Source organism: Poecilia formosa, unplaced genomic scaffold (assembly GCF_000485575.1).
Source record: "Poecilia formosa unplaced genomic scaffold, Poecilia_formosa-5.1.2 Scaffold183, whole genome shotgun sequence".
Lineage (NCBI taxonomy): Eukaryota > Metazoa > Chordata > Actinopteri > Cyprinodontiformes > Poeciliidae > Poecilia > Poecilia formosa.
In genome coordinates, this window is record NW_006800122.1 from 447,707 (window position 1) to 471,616 (window position 23,910).

Consider the following 23,910-nt stretch of genomic DNA (forward strand, 5'->3'; position numbering starts at 1 on the left):
ACACACTTATATGCTGTTTTTCATGAATTCAGACAGTTCAGAATAATTTCATTGGTGATTAGTCACAATCACTCAAGCAATGCACCACCATTATTTCCTATGAGAATAAACTGCATTTCTTTCCACTTTGCCAGCCACTCAATCCATCTTTTTTGTAAGACGTGTGTCTTTGGCAATGAAATCACTGACTGGAGTCGCGGTTTAATCAAAAACTCCATGTTCCAGACTAGAGAGTCACAGGGCAGGACTTTGCAAGACTTTTAAATGGCTACTGTGCAACTTTAAATTGGCTGTTGGGAAGCCTTGTGGTCAGTGTGAAAGCAGCTAATGGTAGCATTAATAAGGTAGGGAAGCCAAGCTTCGACTGCCCTTAATCACCTCCTGACTACATGTGCTTCTCAAGTACAGAGCCCAGAGAGAGCCGTGAGGAAATACAACCTCCAGAGGGCAAATGTGAGATACCCATCCAATCCGCGCGTCATTAAAACAGCCTAATCTGAAATTATATTTTCTCACTTAATGTCACTTTACCAGAGCAGGAGAGGTATTAGCGCCCTGTCTGAATATACAGACTACTAATTTATATTCATCTAATGCAGCTGTCTGTCCGCTCCTTTCAACAACTGAGCAAAATGTCTTTATTAAAATGTCACTAAATTCAATTAAGAAGGCAGGATGAGAGCCAATAACCTTCCCACTCCATTTGCTTGCTATCTGTCAGGGCTTTGGGGGGTTTAGCTGTGCGGATTTAAAATAAGCCAGGACCAACCCACAGGTACCAAACTTTAAGCTGCACAACCGACCCTATGGGCCATCAGGTGTCTCCCAGATTGTTTTTTTTTCTTTGAAAGGATAAAGGAATAAATCTGCTCACCACCCACTGAGCTGCTTGTCGTCCCCCCCCCGCCCTTTTGGCCCAAAATAGCTCTTCAGACGTGGCGTGGCTCACCAACATCGTCCTTTGCTGACTGGCCTTATCTTGGGCTGCTCTTTCATTTTTAATGGTCCTGTTCACAGAGTAAATTATTCACTGTAACCCTGGAGTGGTATCTACAAGCGCAGAAACAAATTACAAATCTAAAAACAACCTTACCTTACACAGCAAAGGTTTCAAGCTTTAGATTTAGCACAAAAAAAGAGGGACACCATGCTCGCCTCTGGGTAGAAAGCTTAAGTAAATAAAAACAAAATCCCTGACTTTATTGTTAAGGCCAGGTGACCAGTCCTGTGAAAGGCCAGTAGACGATGAGATTAGAGCTCTGTTATAAAAACTTTGTAAAAGCACAATGTTATAGCTTTTAATATTGGTGAATTTATTGAGTTTTTATAATAAAAATGTTGTAGTTGACATTTCTTTGCACACCCCTCTACTCTCGACACTACTGAATAAAATGCGAACAGCATTGTGAAAGTAAAAGAAACACACTAAACAGGTCAGGGATAAAGTTATGGAGAAATGTCAGTCGAATATATAATATATAAGAATATACTGTATAGTAAAATGTGTCTATGCACAATGCTGTTGGAGGAACACCTGTAAAGATGTGTTTCTACAAAATATTATCTCAGCAGTGCTGAATGCAAAAGCATGCCTTAGTTTCCAGATATTTCACAGATACATTTCTTTAATTACGCGTCCTTTCCGTTCCACTGTGAAGATATCTGCTCTTCCCAGATGGTCTTTTCCTTTAAATCCCAATTTAACGCAAAAGAACAAAAACTTTATGTTAAAAATTGTGGTTGTGATATGGGAAAATCGGAAACAGTGCAAGGGGTATGAAAGACTTTTTGCGAGTGAACCCAACATCACAGCATATTGAATTGGTTTACACAAAACAGTCAGACTTTATTTAAAAGAAATGTTTCACAAATGGTACCTCAAACATACAAAAAAAAAAGGAAAATGGCTTCAAAAGAATGATAGAAACAGCACAGCAGATTAATCTCACTGTTTGTCGACTTTTTCCCCCCCTTATTTGTTGAATCAGTGCATCAAAGCTGTTTGCCGTATTATTCCAGCTCAGAGTCCTACGTGAGGACATGGCACCCTGTACGCTTTACTGAATTATCACTTTCTCATTACTGTCCGTCATCACCGGGCTGAAACCTGTATAAGGAAATTTTTAATCAGCAGCATCAGATGGCTGGTTTGTGTTTGCTTGTTCTTGTAGAAGCTTAATTGATTCAAAAGCTGCAAGGTGGCATTTAGCTTCTGTGAAGTGTCATTCAAACTGCCAGGGGAAAAAAAAAAAGTCTCCCAATAAAAAAAAATTAAAAAAAAGCCTTTATTGACAGGTTGAATCAATTCGACTAAGCGACAGAGATGCTGGGAGGGACAGTCAGACTTGAGAGTGATGTGGAATTTTGGATATGGAAGGAGGTTTTAAACCTTGTCGTAAAACATGTGCAGATAAATGAGTAAGGCAAAAAGAAGATTAGCGAAGGACATTTCAGAAATGGTTGTCAGCGTCCTTGGTTGGATCACTGGGCTTTGGATCTTCTGATCTGGAGCTCTGTTAAAACAAGCATGACAATTTAATGTAAATATAGCTTTCGTTAATGAAGGCAAAAAGCAATCAAAACAAACGCTCATGAACAGAATGCCGTCTTTCATCTTTTTTTGCTTTCGCTTAATAATTTTGATTTGAGAGAGCTGAAAATGTAAATGCATACAGAGTACGTTTGGATGAGGACAGTAATAATGTCCTGCACCGCAATGCACCGTCCAATCGATTCAGCTACTGAATAATTTAACTTCTCTTTAACTCTCACGTGTTTTTTAACGGGTTACAAATGTCTGATTAATATGCCACTGAAAATGATTAAACGTGTCGTCATGTTTGTCTACCTTGGACTTAAAGAGCAGGTTAATGACGCCCTTTGAGCGTCTGTCTGCTGTCCGGTCAGACGTCCCGGAGGGAGTCATGTTCTTGCTGTCCCTCTTGGCTCTGGCTGCGTCCACCTCTTCTCCCCCACCAGCCACGGACAAAGACAGACCTACAGAAAACAAGGAGCATGACTCGGTGCTTTATTATCTGTTTTTTTTTTTGTTTTTTTTTCAGTAAAACACTTTTGGGAAAACATTTTTGCTCTTGAAGCTGTTCTGCTGACGATAATCTGCTCCTGCTAGAGAAGTGTGCTCGCTCAGATGTGGCCAGCAGTACTAATCACAGTTAGTGTATTAACACGGCCACCTGTGCTGGCTCAGCTTGTCTGAACGTGGCAAAAAGCCAGCAGAGCATCAGAGAACAGAGCTGTGATGCACCACTACAAGTGCAAGGTCATGTAAGTGATAAAATGACAGAAACTGGACAGTATTGATGCATTTCTCTAAAACATTACAACATTTTTTTTTTCTGCTTCACATTTGGCTGTGTGTTGTTTTTTCAGAGCCACGTTTCCATGCTTGCCAGCAGTGGACATGTCTCTCCCCGCCCCCCCCCCACCTTGGCCTGGGGGTTATGTATGTGTTTTTTTGTTTTTTTTCCAGCCTGACATTTTCTCTCAGGCCCTGACTTTCTGTTTTGACATCACTGTCCAGGCTCAGATGATTCAGTGCTCCTGTTACCTGTGATGGCTGGCAGGGATCGAGAGTTGGCATTGGTCAGCGGCGCGTTTTCGTCGTTTGGCTCACACAGGTTGGTGTCGCTGCGGAACTCCTGCTTCTTGGACAGCTAGAGGGAGACAGAGATCAGAAAACTAAACAGCAGCTCAGCAAAGGCTCTGAATTTTCTGGCTCGAGTATTTACACTCAGCCTCCCCCGCTCCCTCCTCCTCCTCCTGACGTGCATGTCTTTACAATCTTCTGTCTTGCTCTACGGCCGACAACGCTCACCCGTTTGCAGTCCAGCGTGCTCGTCCTTTCTCTCTCCTCCGAGATGAAAATCATGCTGCTTCGTTTCTTCTTCTTCTTGCTCTTCCTCAGTCTGACCTCTGCATCGCCCACCGTCACCACGCTCTCCTCACCTATGCTCATGCTACCGCTGGAGCGGGGCAGAGTGGAGGACCAGGAGTTTGGTGACTCAGGGATGTCCCTTAAAAGAAACAAAGAAAAAAAAAAAGCACAAGTTATAAAATGCTATCTGAGGATACAGACTGCTCAAAAGACAAATTAAAGGAACGCTTCATTCAGACTGTAGCCTCAAGTCCATTCGACACCCAGAATATTGATCTTGTCCGCTCAGTAGCAGAGGTGATTGTTATTCAGTAAAAGTAACTGTAGTGTTATTAAAACTGGCAACATTTGCGGTAGAGGGGCAACAACGAGACGCGTCCCTTAACAGGAACGATTTTACAAGTTGGAGGTCACAGACGGTTTTCCCTACTCATCTTTTCTTGCTGTTTTTTCACTAGTTCTGCATTTGTCGATGGTCAGTGCTGCTACTGCCAGCATGAGGTGAAACCTCGACTCTACAGAGGTTACGATGATAGTCAAACTGCAGAACATTCGCTGCGTTTCTCACAAATTATGAAGGACAGCCTGTGAGACAGGCAGTTTCTCTAGGGAAGGTGGAAAGCGCACCTATCAACAGGACCGGGATGATCTCTAACAGACCCTGCAGAACGACTTCCAGCGGGACACTGCTGGGACTTTATGAGGGTGGCTCCTCTGGGGAGCCCCTCTGCTCTTAGTTTTCACACAGGAGAGAAGGTTCACCTTTTGCATGAATGACATGATGTCAGGAAGCTGTGAATGAGGCTAATGAGGCTTGTTTCATCATTCAGCATGGCTGGTTTAGTGGGGATAAGTGATGATTTGGAGAGGTAAAACACACGGAGGCGCGCCGACTTCCATTAAGTAACAGGACTGCTCATGCAGACGGAGGGAATTTACATGGAAAAATCATTATTCGTTTCTTTATTACCCCTAAATTGAAGCAAAACTAAAAATGGCCAATTAGACAATGTTAGAGGGAGTGTGGAAACCATATGGCAGATCATTCTCATGTCTTTTGGGATTGTCAAGTTCTCCAGCCTTACTTGGCAGGAGTTTGCTGGAATTATTCACTTAATTATTGGTCAGAATACAGAATATAGATTTCTCATATTTGTGGGGAGATATCTAAAATGCACTTGGAATACAAATATTTGCTAAAAAATAATGTTAGCAGCTGGTAAAAAAAAAAACATTTATGAGGAGATGGCAAAAATAATGACTCCATTAAAAGAGGAATGCATTGGAATCAGAGAAGAAGTGGAGAGGATTCGTTCCTCAATAAATTTATGTATGGGAGGATTTATTAAGAATTGGAAGATATGGAATAAAATATTTCAAATATAGGTCAGTATTTGTCTCTGAAGACAAGTATAATAAGGGTATTAAATGAATTAAGTAAATGTAAAATTTAGATGATTTTTTTCTCTCACCTTTCCTCATATTGACGAGACCTGAAATTTTTGGGGCCTGCTATAGCAAAGCATAGGATGAGTGTTTTTTGTTGTTGTTGTTGTTCTGGTAACGAACTGCCACGAAGTATAAATAAGATTTTTACTTTTGTGTTGAATGTTGGTTTTATAATATATTTCACCACCAATGACAAAAAGAAAAAAAAAAAAAAAAAATTTTCACTAAAAAAAATTCAACAACTGCACAATTCTTGTTAAGTAGCATAAGATAAGTAGCATTTCAAACGAGCAGAGGAAATCTTACATTTTTTGAACAACACCAATATTTGTTGTTAATCTGTTGCTAAGAGATGAGCGCGTTTTCTGGTAACCAAGAGCCACGAAGTAAACATCTGATTTTTACTTTTACAAAATGCACCAAACTGCAACTTTCTTGGGTTTAAGCAGATGAGCAGTCTTTCAAAAGAGCTTGTGTCTTATCCAGTAGAAAACCTCTGGGGCATAATAAGTCCAGTTCAGGTCCGGTACTGAGTATCATTTTATCAGTTTGTACAATAAATAGATTTTTGGGTTATCTTTGAATTTAGTTCTTTAAGGATTGATTACTTTTATTTCCATTAAATGAAGTGGAATCCATTTGTTCCAAGACATTACACACTCTGTATCAGTACAAATATATGAATTCATTTTTCCACTGTGAGCTGATTTGTTTCCATCCTAAAAGTATTCATTTGACACTTTTTAGCAGTTTGTTTATCAGCGTTGACATGAGTATTGTTTTGTTGGTAAATGATGCATCTTTGCAACTCGAGACGACAGGTTAAATGTCAAAAAGCTGTAAACTTTTATTCTACCTGTCTGCGTGAGACTTGGTTGGGGTTCCACATTCAGATCCCTGCAGTGAAGAGATGGAGATGATGGATTGTCGAAAGGAGCGCAGCATTGAGCGAGGACGAGTAGACTTTCTCTCATCCAGATCTGGCTGCAGAGACACAGAGAAATAATAATAATAAAAAATTTAGTACTGATTGTGTATAAAAGGGAGGACCTTCATGGTAGCTGACCTTCACAAGAAAAACACTTAAGTGAAGCAGAAAATCACATACTGTCTCAATAAACAGCATTCATTTTTATTGTTTTGCTTTTTTTTTAAATACTTTTCTTAAAACTTTTTAAATTATTGATACTCTTGGTAAAGGTGTGTAAGAAAGTTACAAAACACGTTAAATAAAATTTGCAGAGCATGTGGAGTCTGGTGAAACAAAACCCAAAATAAGAAATAACTATTTCTAGCACACACATTATTGGCACTCTGTAGTACAGAATGAGAAAAAGAACTTGTTGTGACCGTCATAAGTCAGACAATTTCCACAATCATGTTTCCAATCAGATTAATAACAAAAAGTTGAAAGCAGAACTGCAACAAAGAAGGTTGGACACAACCAAAGTCAAGGTTTTCACAATCCAATAAAAAAAAAAAACAAACATGAGTAGGATGCAATGGATGATAGCAAAGGGTCATTAGAAGCTATCTATGTGACAGGTAATTAGAGAGGCAAGCCACAGTCTACCATCCCAAACATAAATGTCTGATATTACTGAAGTCTAATGTAACATTTCCTGGATGTTGTCCTAATTGGTTCAGATGATCCAAATCCAAGGGCATAAAAACAACAGGAAGGTTTTTGGTGTAAAACAAGAATAATTTTTGTGACAAAAAAAGGGATCATTTTTGAATCTACAGTGAAATCTGAAAAAGTAAATAACAGAAAACCATGACTAAGTAAAACAAGACATCATTGTCAGTGTACTTTCTTATAGAGGTCAGATATCTTAATCGCTCCAATGACATCAATTCAGCTTTATTTTGGCCACAGAGAAATTTAAAAAAGTGCAAAACTCAATTACTGTGCCACTCCAGAGGTTTAAAGAGTATTTTAGAGTAGTTTGCCTGAGTAGACTAATTTACAACTTCATTATAAATTTCCACTACAGTAACTCTTTCAACCAGCCTTCCAGGAGCAGACTTGTGGATTTCCCAAGTTTGTAATTTTACGTCTGTCCCCTTTATATTGTTTCTAATTAATTCTTACCAACTCTCTGACGCCATATTCTTTCTCCACTTTCTTCTTCAGTTGTTTGAAACACTCCTCCATGCGCTCATGGAAAGGTCGCAGGTCGTCCGTTACTCTCTTCCCATGCAGAGAGATTCCTCCACCGAGCAACGGGATCTACACGTGAAAATTTACGACGTAAACAGAACAAACATGCAGAAGCAAGACCACAGACGTGGTGGATGTCCATGTATTTGATTGAACGTGCTGTGTACCTGCCACGCGATGAGGTCTTTGAGCCGGAGAAGTTTCTCTCGATCTTCTGGGTGCTGCAGCGTGTACTCTTCTGTAAAGAATGCCTGACGGAGAAGAAATACTCAGGATTTGGTTAAAGATTATCACATAAAATATCAGCTATAGCAGATTGCAATGTTGGGTTTTAAATTCAAGAGGTACTGAATTTAGTACGAGCTATTATGCAGGATGAGGTACCGAGACTAAAATAAACCATATTTGACAAAATTAATGGCTGCAGAATTTGCACCAAATCTTTGTCAAAGCTTCAGGACGATGTAAAGAGTTGACAACCTAATTAGTTGTCAGTGCTGCCTTTGATCTTCAGCCAAACTCCTGAAGATCAGTCATTTTTTAAGGAAACATTCTGGCTTCAAATTTTGCTTTAGTAATTTTTCCTAAAGCAAAATAATCCCTTTTATCAGATGACAAAAGGGAGCATTTGAAATACCTTTTCGTATTTTGCAAAGCCTCCCATGACAGCTGGATCCACAATGCCGTTGAGTAACATGGAGAGCGGGTTGATGGGTAGGCTCCAGTCGGCTTGGTACTGGTTGATCATGGTCAGAATCTTCTCATTGGTGGACTCCATGGTTTCTATGGCATTCTCTAGTGGAGACAATGTAGTCTGGAAGTGGACCATGATGGAAAGAAGAAAAAATAAAATCAGCAAATGAAGGTTTTTAATGAAGAAAGTGTTTTTTTTATTTTTTTTATTTGCCATGTGGTTTATTTCCTGGGGGCAAGTTGTAGGGAACAGTAGTCTCTGTGGGGGTGAGGGTTGGAGGAAGAGCAGAAGTAATCTGATTTACATTCCCTGAATTGAAGGCCAGCTTCAGCATTTTTAAAAGATCAAAACTGCATTTGTCCTTAATTTAAAATACCTTAGATAAACTGGCTGTTTCTGCCCTGAACAGAGACTGCAATAGAGACGTAACCTAAAACTGTTCTATAGTTTCTTAGCGTGGCAAAACAGAGGTCCAACGCCACCATGGTTTGTGACATAAAAATTAAGAAAGTAATCTGAGAAACATGATGGACATCAAAGGATATATTTTGCAAAATATATTAAAGATGTTATAAGCTATATTGCACATTTTTGTACTTCCATTCGGGTTTCTACTGCTTCTAAAAAGAAGATTAAACATAAAAACACCCAGACATTCTTTTTAATCTCTGGAAAATGAGCCGTTTCCAAAACCCTCCAGGTGCTGAGTCTCATTTGGCTGGCACTGCGGTGTTGCCTACCAACCTGAGCTGAGCTCCAGCACATTTGGTCAGCTGGTTTTACCGCTGACCAAAATAGGCCGAACTACCAAGAATGATTTTGTGCAAAAAAAATTTAGTATATTTTGTACAGCCCATAGACCTATCCTAACCTTCTAGGAAGCATGATAGGCCACCTTTCAAAATGAATAAAGTGAAGCACAGCGTAAATCAACATGTCTGTCAGACTCACATGTTTTATGTCGGTAGCCTCAAACCAGCGCAGGATCCCGGGCAGCTTATACACAGTGGTGAAGGTGGTGCGTTCGATCCACATGGACTGAAACACAACAGAGCAGAGGAGATAAAAAGAGGAGAAACTGCTGGTAAGTTTATGACACTTGTGAATACTTTATTATATTTTGTAAAAAACAGTCTGAACTCTTTCCAAACACTTCCCCCTTCGTTATATCTAATTATCTCAGTTGCTCTTCTAAAATACTTAAACACAAGCTCGTGTTACACCCTCTAATTGTGTACTTTACAGCCTGCAGTATCTATAAAACTGTTATCCAGTGAGAAAGGAAGTCTTCATTTCAGAGTGAAGACAATGCAAATTTACAACAGCGCTTGAAATCCTTTCACAGTCCCAGTGGTTGAGGCTGTGAATCGACTTCCAAGGAGTAACTCACAGCAAATTCATTGTTTGGGTCCACAGGTCCTTTCCTCACAGGCCTTGAATAATGGAAACGCTGCACATAGTTGGACTTGTAGAAGCTACAGTGTGAAACGGAGAGAATCGGAGACCAGGGTGAAAATAAGAAACTAATTAAAAGCATAAAAAATAAGAGAATGATGTAGAAAATTATTATAGTCAGAACTATCAGTGTTTGCAAAAATGCACACTTCATCGTATTGGACTGAGTTGTTAAGACAGCACTGACTTGATGATCTGGTCAGGGACCGGCTTGTTTTTCAGGCGAGGAGGGATCTCCAGAACTGGCTGCACAGTGAAACACTGGATGTCTGGTTCAAAATGCTCAGGAAAACAATACTTTGAGTGTGACGCACACTGTCCTTCTACACTTACGACACCTTGATTTATGTAATTTATATTATTTGAGCTCTACAGCTGAGATTTATAATAAGGATGCAACAAACAATTGTGTTCAGACCAGTAAAAGACCTCATACCAAGAGATTTAATGCATCCATTTCCTTTTAAACAAAGAGTTTTTTTATTATAGATTTTATAAAACAATAGATCTCCACATAGCCTAAAAAAACAGCAAGAAAAATGTGTCCTCGTATCTCAGGAACAAAACATATATTTGCGTTTCCAAAGTTCAAAATCTTTAGTCTTGGGGAGATAAATTGCTTTCCCAGCTGAAAGTGGGCAGACTGACCTAAAAGCGATTCTTAAACCGCCTCTGATTGAGACCAGAGGGACGGGATCTTAGTCTGTCCTGCTTTATTTATACCTATATTAAAGCGAGAAAAACTTCAAGCTCAGGGTTTTCCAACTCCTCGGTATGCTGTGTGTGATAATGTGAAATGTTGGGCTGTAGAATCTTGCTAAAGTATTAGGACTGCTTCATAAATACCCATGATTTGCATTGGGACTTTTATTCAGGGAAGGAAATAAGTCATTGTTGAAAAAAAACAAAGCCATAAGCAGAGATTAATATAAAGCAGGTCGGGGACAGAGCAAACACTTAAAAGATGCTATTCTCCTTTCTGGGGAAAATGCATAAAAAAGCTCAGTGTTGTGGGGGGGGGGAAACACACAGATTCCAACAGTGGAACATGGTGGTGGCAGTATCATGCTTTTTTTTTTTTTTTTTTAGCAGACACAGTGAGGCTCAAGATGAAGGGAAGATGGATTACTTTAAGTTGGTCAAACTTTTGAGATTTGTGTGGATTGGATCCAAACATATATTTTATAAAGGCCTAATCAAAGTCTAGTCCTAACTCCAGCTTAAAATAATAATAATAATAAAAAAAAACAATGTTCACAAAGCCTCTCCACTAAACTAAGCTTGAGCTATTGTACAGTGAGGAATTTGTCCATGTAAAATGCTGCTACAGATATATTCTAAAAGACAGGCAGCTGTAAAATGCACCAAATAATCAATCTTTGCTTTAAATGCCCTCAACACCTTTATTTCTTGTTTGTAGCATAATAGTATATAGAAATGTTCTAGGTACATGTATATAGGTCATTTATTATTATTTCCTCCTGTCCTTTTTAATGGATGAGATCTCAAAAGAAAAGACTAAAGAATATTATGGTGTTGTAATTTTGTTGTATTTGAATACAACATGTCACAGATTTTTTTTTTTTGTGAAGCCCAGCAATTCATGTCAGTTTATAAAAGTGAAGATATTAATCCTAATTCAATATCAACTGATATGGATTCAGACTCCTTGAGTGACCCAGTTGTTTATTAGTACCACGCAGCTGCAGTGTGCCATTAAATGTGCATTTCTGTGTTCACTGGTCTTGGAAGGCTGCAGTCCATCTGCTCCGTTTACGTTCCCTGCTTTGTATGCACTTATAAAGATTAAAGCCGATTAGCTTCTTTAAGGATACACTGCAGTGGAGAGTTCTTGATGTCGTCTCCCGGCATGGTGGTGGTGTTAAGGCGCACAGAGCTGGGAAACTGGCTCATCAGCTGGTTCTGGAAATCCTCTCTGCGCTCATACTCCTTACCTCGGTGGATAAACACCTTGTTCTAAAGCAGGAAGAAAATAACACATAATAGTTGTGCTACTTATATATAAATACAAAGTAGGCTTTATAAGACTCAGCAAACTTAAACAAATTTCACTTTTACTTCTACTTTTACTAGCATTTACGTTATTTAGCAGCTTCTTTTTAGAAAGCACACAAAATGGAGATATGCCCCTTAATTTTAGTGATTTGCACCAGACATTGTAACTACAAACCCTGATGAAAGGAGGGTAGCCTTGTCCATAGAAGCCCACTGCAAAGTAGTCTGGCTTAGGTCTCAAGATCTTCATAATATTCTCATAGAACTTGGCTTGTTTTTCCTGCAGGGAGAGATAAAGAGAGAAACCAAGGATGTGTCCAGGGGGGGGAGAGTTTCAGATGTGCAATGTGTGCAGTCAGGGCAGTTTAATCAGCTCACGCCAATGACAAAGCTACCATCAGCAGAATGCTGGACCTGCGAGGGTGATAGATGCAGAAAAAAAAACCCAGCATCCCATCCAAGGGCAATGTCTGTCATTTATATAACCACATAAATTCAGCAACAGCTGAGAAGAGCCGCGGCTGCAGTCATACAAGGAGAAAAGGAGCCGTTTTTTCCATTGTTGGAAAATGAGCGGTTTTTCTTTGGGAAGCGGTGAGATATACGGAGTGTGAGGAAAGCAGCAGAACAAGGGGAGAGAAGCTACAAGTTAGGATGTGACCTGGTGCATTCGAGATAAGAAACAGCAGTTACAGAAAATACTGTCACAGAGGGTTTTATACGCAGCTTCAAGTTAAGTTAAAAATGGAGATTAAAATGGTGATTAGTAACCAAACTCCAAAAGCAAAAGTCATAATTTTAGATTGCACAGACAGCTATTTATTAATATTTTAACAGTTTGTCTTTGGGTTTTATCAATCCATTCTGGCCCAACCGGCTCTTGAGAACATTCACAATCTTGAGGTGGCCAAAAATAAAAAAAATGACTTTGACACTCCTGACCTAAATGAACCTCCGAGGCTGACTCAGTTTCTCCAAACTTTAATTCACCACAGTCTGAACGAGCAACAGCCTGCGGAAAATCAAACCGTTACTATTTCAAAGCTGTTTCCTTCAAGTAATCCAACATTGGAAATATCAATAAAGAAAATAAACAGAAGACAGCCGGGGATATGAGAAGCAGCCAAACCATTGATCATGACTGCTGTGCGGCTGATTTGAGGTTTAAAGCTGTGATGTATTACCAGTCTCTTGCTGAGTAGCTCGTAGTCAAAGATCTCATTTTCATACTGCTCTGCTAGCTCCTTGCACAGAATGATGGCCTCTTCCCACATCTAAAACACAAAAAAAAACAAAAAAAAAACAAAGAACAGAAACAGAACAGTGGGTTTCAAGACGATCTGCTGATAAACTCAGTTCAGAGAAGTTATCATTTTCTGTAACGGAGCCAAGACCAGTTTTCATGCTGTTTTTTTTTTTCTTTTTTAGAAGATTTGCTTATTTATTTGCAAAGCTACTGACAATGATGGATGAATAATTAGACTTAAGTAGCTGCTTGAACACAAAGAATGAGCCTGTATTGTGACAACACACAACAAAGAGCTTAGATATTGTTAAACTGTCATTAAACTACAATGTGTATCTGTGTAAAGTGTAAAGGTCTATTACGTACAATTTAATTACTAACTTTCTGTTGCCTGATAATATATATAAGTGGAGTTTATAATTCTTATTGTGAATAACAGGCCGAATGGCTGTTCTACACCAGTCTTAATGGAAAAATTTAAACATATTGCTTTGCAATGATTAGTCTTACGGAGTATCAAACTATAACTTACACTATCCGTGCATGGTAAATTGCATACAAGGGTGTCAGTACAAACCTTGCCCTTGTCGAAGTAGTCGATGATGGTGTCATAGAGCGTTTCTTTGAGTTGTCGCTGAGTTTGGGAGCCATGAAACTCAAACTGGGGGCTACACATGTCATCAGACCACTGGACCAGAAAGAGACATGTTATTTATCAACTTTTGACAGTTATATAAAATTAATCTTTTGTGATATGACCAAGACATACAGCATATATGTCAAAACATCCACATACATCCTCTAATTATTTAAATTACATCATATGTTTTAAAGATTTAAGTTTCTAATAATGCGAATGACTTTCCATGCAAGCAAGCTATGTTTTGTGGAAAAAAAAAAAAAACCCTGTAGAGTTTCTCTACTTTGATGCAGTAACACAACGCGGAAAGAAAATCCCCCGACCCCTTTGCGAGCTTGTAAACGTCCCGTAACAATGATCAGGGGACAAAAGAGGTGAAACACAGTCCAACACACGCACGCACATCCGCTCACGCACAAACACGATCACTGTGCGAGCGCGCTACATCAATCACCATAGTGATATGGCTGCAGTGGCCAACGCAGAGCCATAAACTAACCTCGGGGCTTCATCGTTTGGAGGCCAGCGACGTAGCAACCATTTATCAGCAAGTAAAGAACTCTCTCATTTGTCGCAGGCAGACAAGTGATTAGGCCGAGTGAGGCAGCGGGTGCAGCGTTACACAACAAAACATATCCTCTTGTGTTTGTGTGTTTATGTGTGTGTGTGTGTGTAGCTTGCCTTGAGCAGCCGGGAGTGCAGCAGAAGGGTGTAGGCAGCCTCTGTGTAGTTTTCGCCCTCCAGGTGAAGGTCTCGTAATTTGTACAGATACCTAAACACGCACAAAGCCAGAGAAATTCCTTTAAACATCACTCCACTAGATGCCAGTGTTGGGCAGCTTGAACATCTGCAAATGAAGAATTAGCCAAAGTGCACAGCTGGTATCAGCATTACTCTCCACACACAAGAACCTTGAAACCTGAGCACAGCACAAGGTCGCTCAAGAGTACGCATACGCAAACAAGGCACAATGTATCTTTTTTTTTTATAAGTATGACAAAGTCTTTTCTACGCGTGAGGTGAAGTAATGTAATATGCGCCACTCGAATAGAAACGGTCATTTAAATGTTTCAGGGACTCCCAAAGGGAAAACACTGTGTGCATTATGAGTGGGCTGCAGGTAAAAGAGGTGCTTTTAAGAGACACAGTCTTTAATGTCATCTGTCTGGGTGAAAAAAGCTCAACAGAGGGAACTATTCACCATCAGAGGGTTAGTGAACCTTTGTAGAGAATGTGGAATTGTTTATGATAGAAAATAAATTGAAATGAATGATTCAGCTACTCTATTTCTAACATAAAGATAGAATAAATACACATGTGCAATCTTGAATATTTACTCACTGAGCCGTAACATCAGAATCTATGTCTTTTACCAGATATCCATTTGTGTTTATGTAATATTTGTGCTTTAATGGTTTATTTAAAAAAAACAAAAAAAACAAAGACAAAAACATTTTGAGCACTTTGTCTGGGTTCAGAATGTGTACATCCTTTTCATCACCGAAGCAAAAACGCCAACAAGACAGTCAAAGACACTGACAGAAACACTGCTTTAGTTAACAAGAGCAAGATTTTTCATCATTTATTAAACATACCTATCATGCCTTTTCCCCTATTTAAATAATTTATCATCTAGGTAGTCTGAAGCAAGACATATGTAGTGCCATACTGTTGTCACTGTACTGTCGCAGTAAAATAAGGTAATTCTATCCTCTGAGTTTGTCTATTTACTATTTCATCCAACTCTCTGGCAGTTATCCACAGTGGGGAAAACTGTGGCCTTGTGCAAGCACAATGCAACACGTGTTGACGTTACTAAGGTGCAGCAACATGTCAAATATGTTGGTTGATACACAGAAACACTACAAGCTATGCATTTCTTATCCTTCACAGGTTTAAATTATTGTCTTAGTGAAAAGTGAAAACCTCAACCAAAAGACTGGAACTTTTTGGGCCTAACGTATTGCTTAGCAGGGTACAGGATTTATGTGAAAACAGGTGCTGCAGCTTATTGTAAAAAAAAAAAATAAAAATCACAACATCATCAAACTGGTTGCAGCCATAAACAGGAAACAATTAGGTGTTCAGGGGGTTTACTGAAGTCTGTTATCCTAAGTGGAACAAAAATAAAAAATAAAAATGGGGAATTACTGGGAAAGCGTTCCAAAGATTTTCATTTTAATAAATTACCAAAAATGTATAAAAAAAGAGAAAATACAGGAAAGAAAGACAGAAGTAGTCAGAGGGCAGCAGGCATGTAGCCAAACTCTATTATTATTTCCAAGAAAAAAAAATCTCAGCGACTTCCCTGTGGGATTTCCTGCCTCAGCCCATACACCAATAGTGCTGTGAAAAAGTATTCAACCCGTTACAGATTTCAGAATTCATAATTTCATCAATTAGGGGAAGTCTCCAGAACATTAAGCTACTACTTCCAATGATCATATTCTTTGTCTGAAGTGTTACCTTCAAAAAAGATTCTCTTTTGTCTTATTAGTTTCTAAATATTTTCGTAAACGTCTATAGAATCATCAGGATATTTGTTGGCAAATGTGAAACGAGAATTTTGGGTCGCACAACATATCCAGTCTGTTTCTGAACCTGCTGAGGTAGGCGAAGCCTCAGTGCTTTGATTTCCTCAGTTACATTGACACCGATAACTATTTGACACCACATTACTTCTTTGGTTTCTGCTGAATATATTTCAGATGTACATGATCTGTGTCGCCCTGCTGGCTGGACCAACTAGCTGAGTTAGTGTACAATACCACTAACTCAGCTAGTTAGTGTACAATACCTGTACAATACCACCGAGGATCCACGTGCCTTACTGTCCTCTGCATTTCATTTAAGTTTCCCTGCTACAACACTAATGGTGTCGACATTTCATCAGTGTCTGCAGAAGTACTGCTAATGAATCATTCAGTTATGTCTTGTGCTGTTGTAGCGAGCCAGAGACACGCAGGCGAGCGAGATCTTGGGACCAAGGATGATTCTCCTAGCTGTATGCGTGTCTGTTTCCTCACGGCTCTGTTTGCATCCGTCTCCCTGCACTGTGTGTGAGCTTCTCGTTTGCTCATAACTGTACTCCCATGGCAAGCACAGCACTGACTATTTTTTTTTTAATGCTTTGCATTTTTTATCCATTTATTCAAGGTTTAGTAGGCTTCCGAGTTATTAAAAGACATCAGATCCTCTGAGGAGACTTGGGCTGAAGACCAAATAGTTCATGGAAGCTGGATATGTTGTTGAGGCTAACTTCCTGGAAGTTCCGAAGTGACGCAAAAACCATGCACCCAAAACTCCAAACCAGATTCAAACATGGATTTTGTGAACCAGTCCACTCCTAGTTCGATTCAAGTTTTATTTGTCTAATCCTGACTGTAGTTCCTCAAGAAGAATTAAAATCATCAGCCAACTCTTCTAACAAAAAGGCTACAAAAAAAAAAAGAAAGAAGGAAAACACAAGGTGAACTACATGACCTGACAGAAACTGTATAGTCTGGTTCTCTGTCAGTCATTTTTGTCTCTCCTCCTGCAAACATGCTGCCTCTCTCTGCCTTTACACCTCGCTGGTGCTCATCATGTCTCCCTCTGCTCTCTCTACTGTCAGGCCACCACCTGATCCGTTGGATTTTGACATTAATTCAGCCGAACTCGTATAATCCCCTGTCAGATTACGAAACTGCACGCACACACTTAGGAGCACACGCGTCGAGACGCGCTTTTCAAATGCATGCAGACTGTACGAGACAGACGTGCGACGTTTGAAAGCATTTTAGGACAAATCAAGAACAAAATGCAAAATACCTGATGTACATTCCTTCACGGTTGATGTCTTTGTAGAAGTTCTGCAGAAAACAGAAAGGAAGAAGTTGACTTACAGTGAATTTTGAGTGTGTGTTTTACCCAAAAACACGTCCACAAAAATTCTGGAGAGCTGCACAGAGTTTTGAGTTTGTAATTTTGCATTTCTGCATCGCGAGTTTGTCCAACAGCGTCTTACAGCACGAGCGCTTCACTGCATCCTTCTGGTATTGTGAGTGTGGTAATGCGCTGTTGTATCTGTATTTCCCAGTTTAATTAAGTTTAATGACATCGACGGAGAACTGAGACGTGGAACAAACCGATTTAACCCCACCTCTCATTATCGGCGAACGAGACACACAGTGAACACACACATACACAACACCAAACATGCAAAATGAAAGAAAGCTAAAAAAGTTGGAAGAGTCAGACGCAAATACATACATGGTGACTTTTAGACATAGTACCACTGATTGTTTTGGGCTATTTGAATTCAGTAAGTATATTTTGTGAGGTATATTTTCAACAGCAGGGCCAAGAATAAAGTCTGCTGTTTTTTTTTCTCTTTTGGTTTTGTTTTTCTCTTGTATCAGATCACATTTTCTTTTTCCGAGATAAAATACAATGGGAGGCGTTTTGCAGCTGAATGTTAAACAGCCTGAATAACAATGAACACCTCCAAGACTGAACATTGGTTCTGAGTGGGAAAAGTGTTGTTTTCCCTCCCTGGGTCGGGAAAGAGAAGTCGCCTCAAGAGGGACAGTTTAAGTGGCTTATTCGTCATCGCTGGTAGAACAGGGCAGGAGATTGACAGGGGCGTTGGGGCTACATGTACAGAGATGAAGATGCTATACACGTCTGTTTTTAGTGAAGTGAGAGCTGACAAAAAAAAGGTGAAGCATTCCATCTCAATGTTTCACCCCCTAAATGTATAGCAAAGGTAGCCAAAATGAGCAAACTAATGGATCAAAAATGCATGATTGATTGATTGATTGACTGATAGATGGATTGATGGATGGACTGACAGCCACAGTATGTATCGGATAACACATCCATTCAATGTTTGGACACATAATTTCCAAACATTCAATGGGATTAGACAACTGGCTCGAAAGATTTTTGGTGTGCTTTGCTTTAATCACATATCGAACATGAGATACAGCAGGTTAACAAGTTGCTCCAGTGTTTTTGAAGCTTTGATGTGTAGTCATTGATTAGTGCAAACGTTTTATTTTCTATAAATGGAACGTATGAAGCCTTATACATCTCTGTTTTTTTGTTATTCTTTCTTCTTTCTTTTAGTTAAGATTCACATTTCCCAAAGTAATATGAACTCAAAGCTGTGGGGAAGCCTTTGTGCTTTTTTTTTTCTTTTCTTTTTTTTTTTTTTCTTTTACTTTTAAACCTTCCAGTGTTTTAGGGCATAGTGGAAGTGGATTTTCCTACATCCAATCAATCACCTGTCAACTGGATTACGAAGCTATTTAATTTTAAATTAACACAAATCATTCAGTAAATTGGAACATGAAAAACTTTTTGAAAAAAAAAAAAAATGCTGATGGCACAGAAATGCCTCTGAAACTTTCATATGCAAGTTAGACTGGGATATTTTGGCCAGAGGAGTATGAATGCCTTTACATTTAGAAGTACATTTCTGTTCCTTTGAAAATGCATCTGCATCAGGAGGCCTGGCAAATAACAAATATGTGAGTGATTGTGTGTGTTAGCCCGGGGCGAGGTGTAAATACGAGAGTGCTTGCTAGCCTGGAGAAAAGATTTTTCAGCCCAAGAAATAAATTAAATAGAATATCTAATGGGCAACTGCCACAAGCCGTAAGCTAAATACTTTTGCCATTTCCCAGCAGCGTTCTTCTAAAAACTACAATGTAAGACGTGAACACACACAGATGCACGGATTCATATATACTTAAGATTTTTTTCTCAGTTTGACAATAAATGACTTATTAAAAACTGCAGAATGAAGGAGTAGTTTGATAAGAAAAAATTCCAAACTGTGAGATTATTTAATGCAATCATTTGAATGGACATCTAATGGGAAACATTTAATAAGTGCATAGAATGATTAAACCTTTTGTAAACAGCCTGAAGCAGAAGATCGAAAACTACCTCTACATCAATCACCTCAAAAATTTAAAGAGGTAAAAATATATATTTATTTAAAAATCATTACAAAGGACATTGCAATGTTAAAACAAAATCACCAAATTGACTTTGTTTTTATTTTAACTCCCTGCAAATATGGAAAAGTTGCAATTATAAAAGGAAATAAATCAGAAAAAGTCCGTATTTATTCACGTGCACAATCACACTGATACCAAACATTTTGAATTTGATTTGTCCAGTTTAAACGTCCGACACTTCAGTTGGTGCGCTCCTGGCTGCTAAAGTGAGAGTAAACACCACAGTGAGATCAAAAGAGCTGTCTGACGCCTTCAGACAGACGACTGTGGCAACTTAGATGTGTGGTAAGGGATTTAAGGAGGTATGAAAAGAATGAGAAATCAACTATTCTGTTGTATGGAAGACAGTATAAAAGTGAAGGATATTTAAAACAACTTCCAGTATGCTCAGATCTGATGCTGAAATAATTTCACCCCGAAAGCAGACCACATGATGCTAAAAGAAGACTCCAAAAATCTGGTAAACAAACCTGAGAATTAAAAAAAAAAACGAAAAAAAAAACAAAAACAAATGAAATAACTAAGTATAGGCTGCACAGTCTCTGAGATGGCTACAAGAAGTCCCTCATCAAAGTTATCACAACCAAAGGTAATAACAGTGGTTGCTAGAAGGGTAAGGTTTCCTCATTTTTCCTTTAATAATCCATGAGCGAACGCCCGTCTACTCTAGATTCAGTACTCACGGATTCATCTATTTGTGGACTTTTCTGCTCAATGCATTTCCAAAATATTTGTGGAAATTTTGCCTATTTTCAGATTGTTTTTTCCCCCAATGTGCATATGAAAAATATTTAGGAAAAACAATGAAGTCAAAAAAGATTATGTTTTTTATGATCTCACTGACATCTCCAAAGATAAATAAACACAAGTGTTGACATAATTGTGTGAACATTTCTTGATTAAAAACAGTGGTTATTGGGTTTTTCTATTTTTTTTTCCTCACACGACTTAATGCGTCTGAAAGCTTCAGCAAGCATACAGCAAGAGTGAAAAGAAACTTAATACAGTTTCTAACATGGAAGTATTAAGTCCAAGTTAGCTCACCTTTTATGTGCAAGTTGTTCTCTGGGAGCTAATATGCTTATAGGTCTTTTTCAAAAGCAAGTCAGTGACATCTCTGACACTTCAGGGTTTATTTTAGTGGTGTTTTTACTAACCAGGAGATTGACAGTGCAGCTCATGCGGTTGTTGCGGCTGTCATCACTCATCACGGTGCGGTAGTCAAGGAGACGAGTCAGGAGACCCTTAACCAAAGAGACAAAGTGCTGCACCTGTGGTTTCAGTGTGGATTTCTCAGCTGCGCAGTCCAACAAGCTGGTAGAGGAGAATAAGCAGCTTAATTATCAACAACCTGAAACAGGGTTTGTTTTTCTGTGCTGCTAGCTGTCTGTGTTTCTCTAGTGTTGACAGACAAAGAAAGGCAATACTAGCTGCAAAGCTTATTCTAAGGGAACAGCAGATATAATGCTTTAAGCTGAAATATTTATTTATCATGTTTGGATTTGATGTGCTTAAATATTCAGTCTTACATGGTTTCTAGAAGTTGCATGTATCGTTCATCTCCTCCTCCACCTTCCACCTCATGATCCAACTTCAGGATTATCTCGTTTTCAAACTGTTGGGGAAAAAAAATAGTACAGGTTTGGAAAAGAAAGAGTGGATGAATCAGGGAGAGGGAAACAAAAAAAAAAATACAAATCAATTATGCAAATGCAATTAGAATGTCCCATGTTTCAGATTCAACACTGCAGGAAATCAGTGTGGTAATTTTATGTGTATGTGCTTTTGCTTTCCAACCAGTCCAGACATTTCTCTGTTATGTTCACTGTAATGGTGTTGAAATTTTGACTCCTGACTGTTTTTCATGCACAGCGCTTATCCACCTTCTGGAAGTTTCCAAACTGGACATGCTCGCAGGAGATCATGTCGAAAAAGATGGGGATCGTGGCTCTTCTCAGCTCCTCCTCAGGAATCAAAGTCATCTCCAGGATTGGACCCACCATGCCAGGGATAAAACAGATCTTATGACTTCCTGCAAAAGACAAATTCATGCATGGGAATTAAGGATGTGCGATCACTGTATCGTTTCTCAGTGGCACAAAAACAAAACAGAGAGAGAGAGAGATCATAACAAGAAAATGCGATTTATCAAATTAATGATAAATTCCAATTGTTGTTTGTGAGATGGTTATTTTTGCTGTTTAAATGAGCGTTTTTCTCCATTAGTTCCACAACAGCTTCAGTAAACTTAACTATGTATTAGAAAACCAAAGTAGAAGTAATTATTGAGTGCTGATTGGAGAACATCTGCACTAATTGGTGCATCTGAAGTAGATTATAGGAAAATGTTTTGTTTTCAGAGCAGCATTTGCTCTTTTGGGGTTCTGGTTGTATGCAACGGCTGCATCGGCGAACAGACTGTGTTGAATTTCTACAAACTTAATCATCCCTTTTGTCACGATAAATACTAGAAATATCTCCAGGAAATCTGAAGCCCACAGCACCCATTTTTAATGTGAGTATTCCAACTAATCCTAAACATGAACTTACACTCACTACTCATATAATTAAAGTGCTTACAAGCTTTGCTGTGAAAGCCTGTAGCACTGTGGCATAAAAAAACACCTGCAAGTGTCACTGCATTGCTCGTGTGTTATATCTAAAAAATGTAATAAAATGGTTTTTGCTCTAAAGTGCTTTTCTGAGCCTTTGACCTCATCTTGAAATCACCTTTAGACCTTTGAACTTGAGTTTAAGAAGCCCTGAACTGGACCTTTGACACAGTTTAGTTGCAATGTTTCCTATGGGAGATCCTGTGTCTTGGTATAAGCATGCTTTGGGGTTTTGTGAAAAACAAGGACAAAGAAAACGCACAAAAAAAGCACAAGAAACCCAAAATACATTGTGCGGTCTCTGTTGGATCCCTTTTACTTTCTTTCAACTAATTCCCAGAGTCTCTGCGCACAAAACTGACAAAAGCGTTCCCCTTTTCTTTTAACTCTGGTTTTCGCAGTATTTACCACATTTGCATCTCTATTTTAGCATGCAGCATCACCTGAGTGCTCTGGGTTTTAAATTTAAATCTGCGAATCTTCTGTAAAAACTTTGCACAATTCATTACAGCTTCTCACCAAGTTTGTACCAGATGTCACGTATAGCGAAGCCAATGAGCCTTCTCATATCTCCATATCTGAAAGAAAAATGTGCAAGAGTGAGAATAAAAGGGAAAGCACATACAAATTGATAAGAGGGGAAAAGTCATCCCCTCAGTTTGCAACAATTACCTAATCAATACTTATTTTCACCTTCAGAAACTGAACATCCCCTTAGGAAAGATAATGCGGCGCTGCTCTACCTCAACTGAATTGATCTCCTGTCTACAGGTAACAGAGGCTCTTAATAGGTAGCGCCATTAGCGCAAACGGAGCAGATGTGGTAAAAAAAGGAGGAAATTAAATGTTTTCACTCTCACTTGACTAGAATCTTGTTCCTTTTGGTTGGAGAGAAATGCTGAAGCTGCAGAGACTCTTGAGTAATAAACGCCACTGCCAAGTGGAAGTAGTTATTCCACAGCTATGGAGACGGAGAGAGCAGAGAAAGTCTTCAGGAAGCATAATAAACACTGCAACAGAAAAACGATCACAGCCGCATAATATTTTTTATGTACTGTATACAAAATACAATAACCTGCACTTCGAAGTCATCATTAGTCAGGAACTTTTGGTTCATTGTGTCAGCGTAGGTATTGATGGCTCTCAGGAACACCCTAAAGGACGAATCAATGTTAAAAATGAATGTATTCATGCTTTATTGTTTGATTCAACTGTAGTATGGGATATTTCCAATGGTACTCTAATTTTTGTTTTATTCAAACGCTAGACTTAATGTCTTTGGTTTTCTTTCCTAATTAATTCCAAATTTTGTGAATAAAGTGGAAATTTTAAGATGGACGACCACAGATGCTCTTATTAACATTCTTATAAACTAAAAATGTTTTCGAACAGAAAGCAATGTAGAAGGAATGAAATTCTGGCATAACACTGATTGGATGTTCGAAAACTCTTGGAATCAGAAAAGATGAGGTTTATTAAAATTGCCAAATTTCCTTGGATGAAATCACCTTTTTTCAGTTAATAGGGTATGGCTGGAATCTCCCATCTCCCATGTTTGGGATAATTTTACAACTGGAAGACCCAGTTATGTCCAAGTTTAAATCATCTAACAGTTGAGTTTAGGTATAGTTAGAGATTTAATCTTAAATATTGTTAAAATCATTCTAAGCTTAAACGCAAAACGCTTATTCATCAAATATACATTTTTTTTTTTTTTATCATTTTGTCCAA

At 38.8% G+C, this 23,910-nt stretch overlaps 1 protein-coding gene across 1 annotated transcript in view; it reads right to left on the reverse strand.

Moving 5' to 3' along the window:
* Nucleotides 1–1,816: 1,816 nt before the first annotated feature.
* Nucleotides 1,817–23,910, reverse strand: part of dock2 (dedicator of cytokinesis 2) — a 110,048-nt gene continuing 87,954 nt past the window's right edge. Inside the window, exons 29-51 of the mRNA XM_007565798.2 lie at nucleotides 23,255–23,333; nucleotides 23,040–23,140; nucleotides 22,699–22,757; nucleotides 21,451–21,599; nucleotides 21,097–21,182; nucleotides 20,725–20,881; nucleotides 17,370–17,410; nucleotides 14,241–14,331; nucleotides 13,497–13,607; nucleotides 12,858–12,947; nucleotides 11,849–11,953; nucleotides 11,493–11,634; nucleotides 9,845–9,926; nucleotides 9,593–9,677; nucleotides 9,154–9,240; nucleotides 8,146–8,322; nucleotides 7,676–7,759; nucleotides 7,440–7,577; nucleotides 6,201–6,328; nucleotides 3,836–4,034; nucleotides 3,569–3,674; nucleotides 2,849–2,997; nucleotides 1,817–2,513 (exon numbers count right to left, since the gene is read on the reverse strand). Of these exons, the coding sequence (XP_007565860.1) occupies nucleotides 2,451–2,513; nucleotides 2,849–2,997; nucleotides 3,569–3,674; nucleotides 3,836–4,034; nucleotides 6,201–6,328; nucleotides 7,440–7,577; nucleotides 7,676–7,759; nucleotides 8,146–8,322; nucleotides 9,154–9,240; nucleotides 9,593–9,677; nucleotides 9,845–9,926; nucleotides 11,493–11,634; nucleotides 11,849–11,953; nucleotides 12,858–12,947; nucleotides 13,497–13,607; nucleotides 14,241–14,331; nucleotides 17,370–17,410; nucleotides 20,725–20,881; nucleotides 21,097–21,182; nucleotides 21,451–21,599; nucleotides 22,699–22,757; nucleotides 23,040–23,140; nucleotides 23,255–23,333 (2,509 nt within the window). The 3' untranslated portion in view covers nucleotides 1,817–2,450. The remainder of the gene's footprint in view (nucleotides 2,514–2,848; nucleotides 2,998–3,568; nucleotides 3,675–3,835; nucleotides 4,035–6,200; nucleotides 6,329–7,439; nucleotides 7,578–7,675; nucleotides 7,760–8,145; nucleotides 8,323–9,153; nucleotides 9,241–9,592; nucleotides 9,678–9,844; nucleotides 9,927–11,492; nucleotides 11,635–11,848; nucleotides 11,954–12,857; nucleotides 12,948–13,496; nucleotides 13,608–14,240; nucleotides 14,332–17,369; nucleotides 17,411–20,724; nucleotides 20,882–21,096; nucleotides 21,183–21,450; nucleotides 21,600–22,698; nucleotides 22,758–23,039; nucleotides 23,141–23,254; nucleotides 23,334–23,910) is intronic.